The sequence below is a fragment of the Phocoena phocoena genome, chromosome 12, assembly GCF_963924675.1.
Source record: "Phocoena phocoena chromosome 12, mPhoPho1.1, whole genome shotgun sequence".
In the NCBI taxonomy this organism is placed as follows: Eukaryota; Metazoa; Chordata; class Mammalia; order Artiodactyla; family Phocoenidae; genus Phocoena; species Phocoena phocoena.
Window position 1 is genome coordinate 41,382,611 of NC_089230.1, and position 12,854 is coordinate 41,395,464.

A 12,854-nucleotide genomic window follows, 5' to 3' on the forward strand; every position below is an offset into this window, starting at 1 on the left:
ACCTTGAATTTATCACCTTCCCCCACCTCTTCCTCCTTCTCCAGTCCCTGTCTCAGGGGGAGCCCCTGACTACTCTCTCCTCCTCAGCCCCAGTGTCCTTTCTATTTTAACTTATGGTTGTTTCAGATCCATCCATTTCTTTTATTCTCACTGCCATATTTTAGGTCACTGGTCCATCCTCTCTTACCTGAGTAAGTGCAATAGCCTCCCAGCTAACTAGTCTCCATGTCTACAAAGTTGCCCACGTAACCCATTTTCTACAGTCACAAGAGTTAACGTTACTAAACTGTGAACGCGATTATTTCAGTCACCTGCTTAAAGCCCTTCAGTAGGTCTTCATTGCCTTTAGAATAAAGTCCCAACCTCTTTATCAAGGCAAATAAGTTCTCCCTCCCGAATAATCTTGCTACATACTCTGCCTCATATTTCGACATCCCATCAAACCCTTTGCTTCAGCCATATCATACCACTTGCTGTTCCCTAGATGGGTTATGCTCTCTCTCATCCCCAGGGCTTTGCCCTTGCTGTCCTCAGAGCCAGAAGTCCACATCTACTATCTCTCTTAATCCGAAGAACCCATCCTTCAGGAGTCCATTCAGACATGACCTTTTCACATGTGTGAAGCCTTCTCAACACTCCAAGGCTGGGTTAAGGGCCCCTCTCGTGAGTTCCTTTAATTAACACTTACCACGCTGTATTGCACTTTATTACTTGTCTGTCTTTCCCACTAGACTGCTAACAGAGACTGATTCTTAGTCATCACTGCAGCCTCAGCACCTGGCACACAATAGGCTTTTGAGAAATATTTCTGCATAAACCATCTCACGGGAGATACAGGTGCTAAACAAAGATTTCTTGCCTAACTAGCTTTTCCTCTTTTCTCTTATTGCACAACTTCTTTACTGAATTTTTTAAAAGTGTGATTCTGAGTGATGGGATTATGAGTGTATTATATTAGACTTTATATTTCTATGTATCATTCATAATTAAATAGAATTCTGTATCAGATGACCTGTTTTATCCCACTGTGGTCAGGTAGAACTATTTGATTCATGGAATGACACTGGGTGTCTATTGAGCAGAGTATTTAGGAAAAGGCTCCTCCTGGGCTATGCTGTATAGCAATGGCAGGAACTCTTGTGATGGGGTTCAGAGTGAACTACTAGTGGACCAGAGTTGCAACCTTTAACTCCCAAGTTAGACCGCGAAGGGGCTGATAACACTCTTCAGAGGATGCACTTGAGGGATGAACAAGATTGGTGACTCAGTTGAGGCTACATGTTGGTCTTATTTCCAGTCCTATATTCTTTCCACTATATCATAGAGACAAAAACAAAAAACACCTTCTTTGCCCTAGCAAAAGTTAGCTATAAAAATTTAGGGAAACTTAGGAGCATTTGGAGCAAACACACTTCTGCATAGAATACAAAGGACACAAGGGTTCTAAAATGATTGTGAATATTCCATGCCTAGAATTTGATGAAATAACCCACCTTCTAATTCTCTTTAATTTCATTTAATCATTAGAGCTTAAGAAGGGAGCAAAATTTGCATGACATTTGTTTCTGGCTATCTGCTCCATTCAGGACCTTGGAACTAGACAACTTATTTTCTGAAAGTTCTGTTAGAGGGAAGGCTGAGTACTTAGCATCTGGGAAAAGAGGTAGCCAATTTCAAAATTCCTTTCTGGAATTCCAACAGTTCCAGAAGTATTTCAAGATCCTATTTGACCTTCATCTTGTACGTTTAGATTTTGTCACAAATACTTTAATATGGCCCCCAATCGGATTTGTTAATAATATCAGATTTATATGGTGGTTAGTTGCATGCTAAAGAGAAATTACATATTATAACAGGAGAGGATTCAGTCCTGCAAAACTGCATGACAGCATATTTTTTTTAAATAGGTACGATTCTATATTTTTAAAGTTTGTGTTAAGAATGCTCTAAAATGAATGATTTACTTCAACAGAGGACACTACGTTAAAAAAAAATTATTTGACCTGCAGAAGTAGAGATGTTAGGAGAAAATTAGTAGGAAATAACACATTTAGTAAGGTGAAAATGCACAAGTAATGACACATTTTAGCCCAGCTCCAAATCCTTAAGGACATCTTGTTCAGCTTCTGTTTTTCCCTTTACTTGCAGCCAAGTAGATTTCATATATAATTGTCTGGGGCTCCATTAGACTGGGAAGAAGTAGTGGTGCAATGCTGTACCAATTGACTGATGAAATGTGTCCTCTCCACATAGACACTTGGTGTTGAATGAGGGACAGTGCCTGGCACGTAGTCGGTCAGCCTAAGACACTCTAACAATCATGTTTGTGTGAGTTTGGAAGGAAGGGTCTGGGTAGGGGGTATCGGATTCCCCGCGACTTCATTACGCACGTCTCCGGTGCTGAGGCCATCGTTGGGAGGGAGCGGGATGTGAGTTTGCCGCTTTTCTTGGGGAAGAGCCACTTGGGCCCAGCGCACGCGATGATGCACGTGGAAAGGCTCGGTAAATCGGCACGCGCTCTACACACCGAAGGTGACCACGGCCCAGTTTTTTCTGGCACGCGCGCGGGACACGGGGCTTACCACGAGCCGGCCGGAGCTCGGGGCTCCCCGCCGCAGGGGTAGACACTCGCTGCGAGCCCCGCAAGAGGCACCCGCGCCGGTCGCCGGGCTGCGGGGCAGGCGGCGGCGCGGGGCGGAGCTTGGCTGCGGGGAAATGACGTCTCCACCCCGCGCGCTCCGCGAGCCCTGGTAACGGCGGCTCCGCAGCTCCCGCGTCCTCCTCCAGGTCCCCGCCTCCCCCCGCAGCAGCCCGCCCAGTCTCCTCCTCCCTCCGCACCCCACTAGGCGGCTGTCCCTCTGGGTGTCGGGTGGCAGCGGGACCTGCGGGGCCACGCTGCCCACGTCTCCCCTCGCCAGGCGCGAGCTGAAGAGAGGGTGAGAGCGGATAGGGCCCGGGGCCGCCGCCGCACCCCGGGCATTTGCCCCGCGCCGGTGTCGCCCGCGGCTTCGGGCTGGCGGGGCAGCCCCGTCCCTGGACGGCGGTGACTCGGGGTTCGCGGACCGGGGGGCGCGGGCGGCAGCGGCTGGCGGGCGTCGGGTGTCGGGTCCGGAAGCGTCCGCCCCGGCTCCTGCGCCCCCGTCGCCGTTGCTCGGCGGGCCGCCCCCCGAGCGCGGGCACTGGTGCCCCGGCCGGGGTCTGCCGGGAAGATGGCGACCCCGGGCATGAGCTGGCAGCAGCACTATTACGGCGGCTCGGCGGCTGGGGCGGCCAAATTCGCGCCCTCGCCGGCCGCCGCGCAGCAGGCGGGGCACTGCATGGACTACAGCCAGGACTTGCACCTGAAAATGAGCAAGAAAATCGCCCAGCTCACCAAGGTAAGGGAGCGGCTGCGGGGTGGGCACTGCGGAGACGCCGCGCGGGGCCCACCTGCCTGGTTGGGAGGCTGCGCGCCCTGCGCCCCGGGCGAGTTGAAAGGGGGCTGTTTTGGGGAAGCAACAGCCAGAGGCTTACCTCCTGTAACCGTTCAAACTTCGGTGCAACGCCGGTGACGTTAATTTAAACTAAATTAAACCCGACAGCAAAGCTGGGTTTATGGGACTTGCCCCCCGCTACCCTTTTGGGGTAAGCCAGCACAGAACAAATTAGGATCTACTTCTTTTACGGCACAATAATAAATCACTTTAGTTTTGCTCTCGTGCATCTGCCAAGGCTCCTCGAGGCTTTACTGTAACTGTATAAAGTACAGTACCGTATTTACCCAATATGATCCGGAGTCTTCGAATTCCATCAGTATCTTTCACTGGTTACATAGTTAAGGGGAGAATAAATCCTGCTGAGCGATGTAGGAGGATAAAACATACCTAGCGTGCCATTTTCAGGATTTAATGAGTCATTCTTTATACTGACAGAATGTCAAACAAGGCTTTTTAGATGAATCATGTGTCTGCATTTACTTAAATGTTTCAATCTATCAGAAGATAATTTTCAAAGGGCAAATACGCCCGCAGATTTGGCCAATTGTAGTTTAGAATCGTCTTTGGATGGTGAGCTTTTTTTCTGCTTAAGGAAATGTTGATAATGAGAAACAGTTGGTATCTGTGAAGCAGGAGCAACTTAGATCAATTACATTGCTCTCTTTAGACCTCAGGAGCAATCTTTCAATACCCATTACGTGAGAAGTGATTCGTGGTTTCTGAAAGCTAGTAGAAGTGATAGACCTTAGTTTAGTGTTTAAGTGGAGTTGGCTAACCACTTGTTAGGAGTGTTGGTATGTGAAGAGAGGCTGGCATTGTGGGGTTTGCTACTAGATAACCTCTGAAGTCCGACTCTTTCAGCTCCAAGCAATTTTGCTTGTTGGTGTTTGTTTTATGTCAGCACCATCTCAGAGGTTGCTACGTGTCCAGTTTTTACTTTTTTTCTTTTGACTGAGGGTCCCCAAATTCGGAGAAGGGAAGGCCCAAGAAGGAACAGTAGTGTACCATCAGAGCATTTACACATTTGGGAGCTAAAAGCCAGGCTTTCTGAGATCATGTTTGGTCTTTAGAATACTGATGTCCAGAATGAAGCACATGTATATTTATTTGTTCTGATTTTCTCTTACAGTGTGTCCAAAACATCCATTATTTTTGTTTTAGGTTGTAACCCTGTAGGGCCCTGCTGTAAGTCATAGAAACACTCAGTAAGCTGGTAGTGGAACTGTGTACAATTTAACAAATGAAGTTTCTTTTCTCTCCAGCAAACTACTTTTCTTTTTACTTATACTTTTTCAATTTCCTGTTCTTTTATCAGAAAAAAAAATCACAACTGTGAAATGTTGGAGTACTACTAGAAGTGGCAATCACTTTCTTTACACTACCCACCTCAAACCTAACAAAGCAGGAGGCTGCCCTCTTGCCAGCGCTCTCATCACGGCTTGAGTGCTGTATCTAATCTTCCCTGAGTATTACTGGACTCTGATTTAGTGTTTATAGTTACAGTCTCTAAACACTCACGCCACCCTCTCTGCTAAGTGCCTCAGACATTTAATCTCACACTAGAGTTTCTCAGCCTCGACACTACTGACATTTTAGACTGAATAATTTCTTGTTGGGAGTGGGCAGGGCTGCCCTGTGCACTATAGGATGTTTAGCACCATCCCTGGTGCTACCTAGCAGCTTCTACTTGTAGTCCCCACATGCATACACAGTAGTGACAATACACATGTCTCCAGGCCAATTTATGTTGCCAAATGTTCCCAGGGGAGGAACGGGCAGGTGGAGAACCGCTGATTAACACTGAAATATCCCACCCTGTCTCTTAATCTCTGTTACTAAGACAATGCAGGAGAATGGAACAGTCTGATAATAGGGCTGTGTTTCAGCCAACACCCTTCAGTTTCTGAAACATACAAGACCTGCTTGCTTTAGGTACCAACTTGGAAACTGTCAGTTTTATAGTCACATATACTTATGGTAAATACCATAAGAATGATATCATGAGTAATATATTGACTGATAGAAATTTTACTGCTATCTGCTTTACAGAGTTTTCACTCATGAAGAGTTTATTAATAAATTCACACCAGTAGAGGTTTGTTAATAGAACTATGTTTGGAACTTGGCAATAGCTTGTGTTTCAAAATTAGACATTATAAAGGTAACCATTAAAATAAGATTTTATTTCTTTTGGAAATGAGTCAGCAGAACTCACCTCTTCAATGTTATTGTTAGCATGGCTTGGGAATCTGACACACTGTCTTGAGTTAAAACTCCTGCTCTACCATTTTTTTTTTTTTTTCCTGTACGCGGGCCTCTCACTGTTGTGGCCTCTCCCGTTGCGGAGCACAGGCTCCGGACGTGCAGGCTCAGCGGCCATGGCTCACGGGCCCAGCCGCTCCACGGCATGTGGGATCTTCCGGGACCGGGGCACGAACCCATGTCCCCTGCATCGGCAGGCGGACTCTCAACCACTGCGCCACCAGGGAAGCCCCAGTTGTTGCACTTTTGATATAGTTTAGTCCAGTTATCACTTACAGATGTAACTAGTACAAGGTTGGGTGTAAGGTTGCAAAGAGCAGGAACAGTTGCTTTGTGTTCTCTGTGCTTAGCATCAAACCATTCTTAAAAGTCTTCTTTTAATATCAAACTTATGTGTCTCCTCCCAAGAACTGCCCTGACCAACCTGGGCCTTTTTGGGTTTGCCTTACTCTGAATTACTGTAACATTTATTGTCTGTACTTCTTATTTGATATTTAATAATACACATTTGCACACCATTTATTGTGTTTATAAATATACTTTGTTTCTCTAATTTGGCTCTAAGTTCCTCAGCTGTAGAGACTATATATTTCATGTAACCTTAATATGAATGTTTTGCACGTAGTGTTTTAAAAGCTTAATAAATATTTATTGAAGATAATGATGTACCACGTAATTTTGTTATATAGTAGAGTAAGTCAGTAAATATTTTTCAGGAGTTGTATCTGCTATTCTTCTGGATTAATGCTAGATCATTTCAGCTGAGTTAAATTACTCTTAAATATTTAAATATTTGGCTTCCCCTTAAACTGCTTCAAAAAGCTATATATTATTTTATTATTTTTGATGCAAAAATAAAAACATAAAGCACTTTGTCTAAAATATAAATATTATTTATCATTTCAAAAGGAAGATAATTTATATGCCAGATTCTTAGCAAATATGCAAAAATAGTCTTTTGATCATTTAATATTAACTCTGCTTTTACTATATTCAAAACCTGAATGTGTTTATATAATACCAAAACCAGTGAAATTTTCAAACAATTCTGTTTTCTCTATGTTAACTTCAACTGATTTCTCACTAGTTGGTTTGTTTGAATTACCTAAATACTGTTTCATAATAATATTTAGTTTTGGTTATGACTTGGATTGTTTCAGCTTGGCATATACCAAACGTAGCATCTTTTTATCCCTCCTTTGTTACATTGCAGCTTTGTCATTCTATTATGCAGCAGCTTAGGTGTAATCTTTTGGTCATAGCTGAGTGGTTTGAATTAATTTCCTGTGTTTTACTAATGGGCACAAAAGCATGATATGCTATTAATCAATTGTCTAAAAACTTATAAATTGACTGCCTTTATAGTTAAAAGGTTTAGAGCTGGAAGAAACCATAGATTCTTACCAGCCTAACCCTCTCATTTTACAGGTATGGAAGTTGAGGGTGTAAAGTCATTTGAAGACTATATAGCTTGTCAATGGCAGATCTTGGATTCGAACCCAGGTCTCTGGAATGGTCTAGGAGAGGGGCAGCCATACTAGCAGGTCTCTTTTTGCTGTGTATGCCTTCCTTCTAACTAATATTACCCACTCAGCTCCTAAGAGGCCACGGAATTTTTTCCCCATGTTGGAACTATGTTTTGCTTACCATTTGAATCACAGACCTGATGAGAGTGAAACCCACCTGCCTCTTCCATACACTGCACAATTTCTGGATATGTGGGTTGTACAGTTTGTGACTGTGGCTTTGGTAGATTTGTAACAGCTATTTTTTTTATATTCTCAGATAAATGTCATAATATTTTCATGTTTTTATTAACAGCTTCAGTCGTTCCAGACTTTAAAAATTCTTTAATTAGGTTGATTTAGATACTGTCATACTTGGTGTCAAAGTTACTACTATGTGATTATTTTAATTATTTTTCTTTTGACTGCTTGCTTTCTTAATTGGATTGTTGGCTTAAGTCCCATTTCTGAGGGCAGTATGTTGGAAGTTTTCCAGTTTTTCTCCCTCTGACCCCTCTCTGTCTTATTTGTTTATGAAAATCTTGTGCTGTCTTCTAAATTGTCAACCTCTTAAAAAGTAGTATGAAGGATAAGGGTTCAGCAAAATTTGATTGAAACAATTTGTTTATTTTAATTAATAAGTAAATTTCTATGCTTTCTTAAAATTATGAGTATTTCTGAAATTTTCATATCTTAAATTTGAGATGAGAATGGAGTAACCTGGGTCTGTAAAGCCAGTTAACTTCCAAATGACAATAGGAGGTAATGGGGGTGGGGTAAGAGTGGTAAAGTACTGTTATTCTGCCCTTTCAATTTATGTTATGAGATTAAAAACCTCTTTTATCTGTGAGCAAATAAACTTGAATATTATGCCATGAAAATGGGATTGATGTGAATAATAGAAATGCCTTTTTTTTTTTTTTTTTTTGCGGTACGCGGGCGCGGGCCTCTCACTGTTGTGGCCCCTCCCGTTGCGGAGCACAGGCTCCGGACGTGCAGGCTCGGTGGCCATGGCTCACGGGCCCAGCCGCTCCGCGGCATGTGGGATCTTCCCAGACCGGTGCACGAACCCGTGTCCCCTGCATCGGCAGGCAGACTCTCAACCACTGCGCCACCAGGGAAGCCCAATAATAGAAATTCTTAATTCCATATTTGTTTTTTCATTGGAGAAAGTTTCTATTCTTCAGGCTACTTTTGAATGAAAACAACAGTGAGTCTATTGGAATTGGTGTCCCCCATCCCTTTTGGGAGACAAACACCTGAGGAGAGATGGGAGAAAATTGCTAACTGAATTCAGTGTTTTTTTTTTTTTTTTTTAAATAAAAACTGTTTTATAAATATGTGGGGAAAATACTACTTTCAGGTGTGCTCTGAGCCATAAAGGTTTTGTTTTTTTTTTTTTACTTTAACTCCATAACTTAATGGTCCTTTAAAATATTTTGGAAAATAGTCTCTGACTGTCAATCAATTAATATATAGAAATGAATTTTGGAAACACCAATCTTTGCAGGTTGAGGATCACCAGTTATAGTCAGTTAAGTTTGGTATACTTAACATTTGAGACCAGAGCAAATATTTTAGAAAATAAACCTTTTATTTTTAGCGTTCTATTAAACTACAGCAGTGAGTACTGTCATTTGTAGGCCTCAAACTTATTTCATTAATGATTACATCTTTCTTTCCTACCAAAACTTTAACAAGAATGTATAAAAAGTAGTGAACTTGAATATGTGAAAAATGTTTGTCCTATATCTTTTATTACTGTCATTTTGAGATATAAAGGGAGGCTGAGACTACCAAAGGACCTATAGTGGATGGAAAAACAAGACTTAGTGATTAACCATAATACTTGGGATTTGGATAATAGACTCAGCTACGCGGTAACACCTTATTTACTATAAGGGAGATAGTATTTTAATGACTTTTAAAAATTACTAATCTGTATTTCTTTATATGTACATCTCTGTTTTGAGGTTTAAGAAGGTTTGAAAATAAAATGTTGGTTCATAAAGTGCATTACTAATATTTAAATTATCAATAAAATTGCTAATTTTAGTAAAATATACAGATAAATCCCTATTCAAAATTGTTGGATAATGAATTATTTTAGTTAACAAGAAGTTAACCATAGGGATTAATGATTTTCTACCTTCCAAAATAATATACTTACATTCAAGTCATACCATTCATAAATTATGTAGAGTCCTTTATCACTTCCAGATCCTTGTTGATAATCAGTATATTTACAGATTAGACCAGACATATACCAGTCCTTTGCCAAATGCTGAAACTTTATTTGTGAATAAATTGTTACTTTCTTTTTTTTTTTTTTTTTTTTGCGGTACACTGGCCTCTCACTGTTGTGGCCTCTCCCGTTGCGGAGCACAGGCTCCGGATGCGCAGGCCCAGTGGCCATGGCTCAGGCCCAGCTACTCCGTGGCATGTGGGATCTTCCCAGACCGGGGCACGAACCCATGTCCCCTGCATCGGCAGGCGGACTCTCAACCACTGCGCCACCAGGGAAGTCCTACTTTCATTTTTTATTTGCCATGTCTCTCTTCCTTATAAAATGAAGTGCGGAGTTTGGATAGTTACATACTCTAGATATTGGGCTTTCCTGTTGGAAAGATTTTGTTTATTCTGCTAAATGTGTGTCTGAGTGTTCACAGGTATTTGCATTTTTCATCCTGTTTCTCCTTAAGCACAGTCTTAACAGAATCTCATTTCTTTCAGAAAACATTTCATAACCAAAACACTAAATAGTGTTCTATTCATTTTTTTTTCTTTTTAAAATTTTTATTGGAGTATAGTTGACTTACAGTGTTGTGTTAGTTTCAGGTGTGGTGTACAGCAAAATGAATCTGTTATACATATATATATATATATCTCCATTCTTTTTTAGATTCTTTTCCTTTATAGGCCGTTACAGAGTATCAAGTAGAGTTCCCTGTGCTATTCAGTAGGTTCTTATTAGTTATAAATTTTATATATAGTACTATGTATATGTCAATCCCAGTCTCCCAATTTATCCCTCCTCCCCCCTTGCCCCCTGTCTGTTCTTCGATCTTTTGCCTAGTGAAGCACTATGTAAACAAAGTACAAGTAATTTTGAGAGGAAGTTGTGTATTTGTGTATGTTTAATATAATGATCTACTCAGAGCAACAAGAGAAGATATACTTAAATATGACTAAAATAGAGCATGTACATCTAAAAGGTTGGTAAACTTTTGTTGACTGTCTAGTCCTTGAAAGATACTGTGCTGGGCACTATTAATTAATACTATCAATTTATAGTACCGTTTTTAGCCTATATATTTTTCTCATTTTTTTCTGTAGACTTTTTTTTTTAACAGCACGTTCTTATTAGTCATCATCTTTATACACATCAGTGTATACATGTCAATCCCAATCGCCCAATTCATCACACCACCATCCCCACCCGACCACAGCTTTCCTCCCTTGCTGTCTATACGTATTTTCTCTACTTCTGTGTCTCAGTTTCTGCTCTGCAAACCGGTTCATCTGTACCATTTTTCTAGGTTCCACATATATGAGTTAATATACGATATTTGGTTTTCTCTTTCTGATTTATGTCACTCTGTATGACAGTCTCTAGATCCATCCACGTCTCAGCAAATGACCCAATTTCGTTCCTTTTTATGGCAGAGAAATATTCCATTGTATATATGTACCACATCTTCTTTATCCATTCATCTGTCGATGAGCATTTAGGTTGCTTTCATGACCTGACTATTGTAAATAGTGCTGCAATGAACAGTGGGGTGCATGTGTTTTTCTGAATTATGGTTTTCTCTGGTTATATGCCCAGTAGTGGGATTGCTGGATCATATGGTAATTCTATTTTTAGTTTTTTAAGGAACCTCCATACTGTTCTCCATAGTGGCTGTATCAATTTACATTCCCACCAACAGTGCGAGAGGGTTCCCTTTTCTCCACACCCTCCCCAGCATTTGTTGTTTGTAGATGTTCTGATGATGCCCATTCTAACTGGTGTGAGGTGATACCTCATTGTAGTTTTGATTTGCATTTGTCTAATAATTAGTGATGTTGAGCAGCTTTTCATGTGCCTCTTGGCCATCTGTATGTCTTCTTCGGAGAAATGTCTGTTTAGGTCGTCTGCCCATTTTTGGATTGGGTTGTTTGTTTTTTTAATATTGAGCTGCATGAGTTGTTTATATATTTTGGAGATTAATCCTTTGTCCATTGATTCGTTTGCAAATATTTTCGCCCATTCAGAGGGTTATCTTTTTGTCTTATTTATGGTGTCCTTTGCTGTGCAAAAGCTGTGAAGTTTCATTAGGTCCCATTTTTTAATTTTTGTTTTTATTTCCATTAGGAGATGGATCAAAAAAGATCTTGCTGTGATTTACGTCAAAGAAGTTTCTTCCTAGTTTCCTCTAAGAGTTTTATAATGTCCGGTCTTACATTTAGGTCTCGAATCCATTTTGATTTTATTTTTGTGTATGGTGTTAGGGAGTGTTCTAATTTCATTGTATTACATGTAGCTGTCCAGTTTTCCCAGCACCACATATTGAAGAGACTGTCTTTTCAACATTGTATATCCTTGCCTCCTTTGTCGTAGATTAATTGACCATATGTGCGTGGGTTTATCTCTGGGCTTTCTGTCTTGTTCCATTGATCTATATTTCTGTTTTTGTGCCAGTACCATATTGTCTTGATTACTGTAGCTTTGTAGTATAGTCTGAAGTCAGGGAGTCTGATTCCTCCAGCTCCGCTTTTTTCCCTCAAGACTGCTTTGGCTATTCGGGGTCTTTTGTGTCTCCATACAAATTTTAAGATTTTTTGTTCTAGTTCTGTAAAAAATGCAATTGGTAATTTGATAGGGATTGCACTGAATCTGTAGTTTGCTTTGGGTAGTATAGTCATTTTCACAATATTGATTCTTACAATCCAAGAACATGGTATATCTCTCCATCTTTTGGTATCATCTTTAATTTCTTTCGTCAGTGTCTTATAGTTTTCTGCATACAGGTCTTTTGTCTCCCTAGGTAGGTTTATTCCTAGGTATTTTATTCTTTTTGTTGCAATCGTAAATGGGAGTGTTTCCTTAATTTTTCTTTCAGATTTTTCATCGTTAGTATATAGGAATGCAAGAGATTTCTGTGCATTAATTTTGTATCCTGCAACTTTACCAAGTTGATTGATTAGCTCTAGTAGTTTTCTGGTGGCATCTTTAGGATTCTCTATGTATAGTATCATGTCATCTGCAAACAGTGACAGTTTTACATCTTTTCCAATTTGTATTCCTTTTATTTCTTTTTCTTCTCTGATTGCCGTGGCTAGGACTTCCAAAGCTATGTTGAATAATAGTGGAGAGAGTGGACATCCTTGACTTGTTCCTGATCTTAGAGGAAATGGTTTCAGTTTTTCACCATTAAGAATGATGTTTGCTGTGGGTTTGTCATATATGGCCTTTATTATGTTGAGGTAGGCTCCCTCTGTGCCCACTTTCTGGAGAGTTTTTATCATAAATGGGTGTTGAATTTTCTCAAAAGCTTTTTCTGCATCGATTGAGATGATCGTGTGGCTTTTATTCTTCGGTTTGTTAATATGGTGTATCACATTGATT

At 40.8% G+C, this 12,854-nt stretch overlaps 1 protein-coding gene across 1 annotated transcript in view; it reads left to right on the forward strand.

Annotated features, from left to right (window-relative positions):
* Nucleotides 1–3,209: 3,209 nt before the first annotated feature.
* Nucleotides 3,210–12,854, forward strand: part of FAM184A (family with sequence similarity 184 member A) — a 119,630-nt gene continuing 109,985 nt past the window's right edge. The window contains exon 1 of the mRNA XM_065888811.1: nucleotides 3,210–3,377. Within this exon, the coding sequence (XP_065744883.1) occupies nucleotides 3,210–3,377 (168 nt within the window). The remainder of the gene's footprint in view (nucleotides 3,378–12,854) is intronic.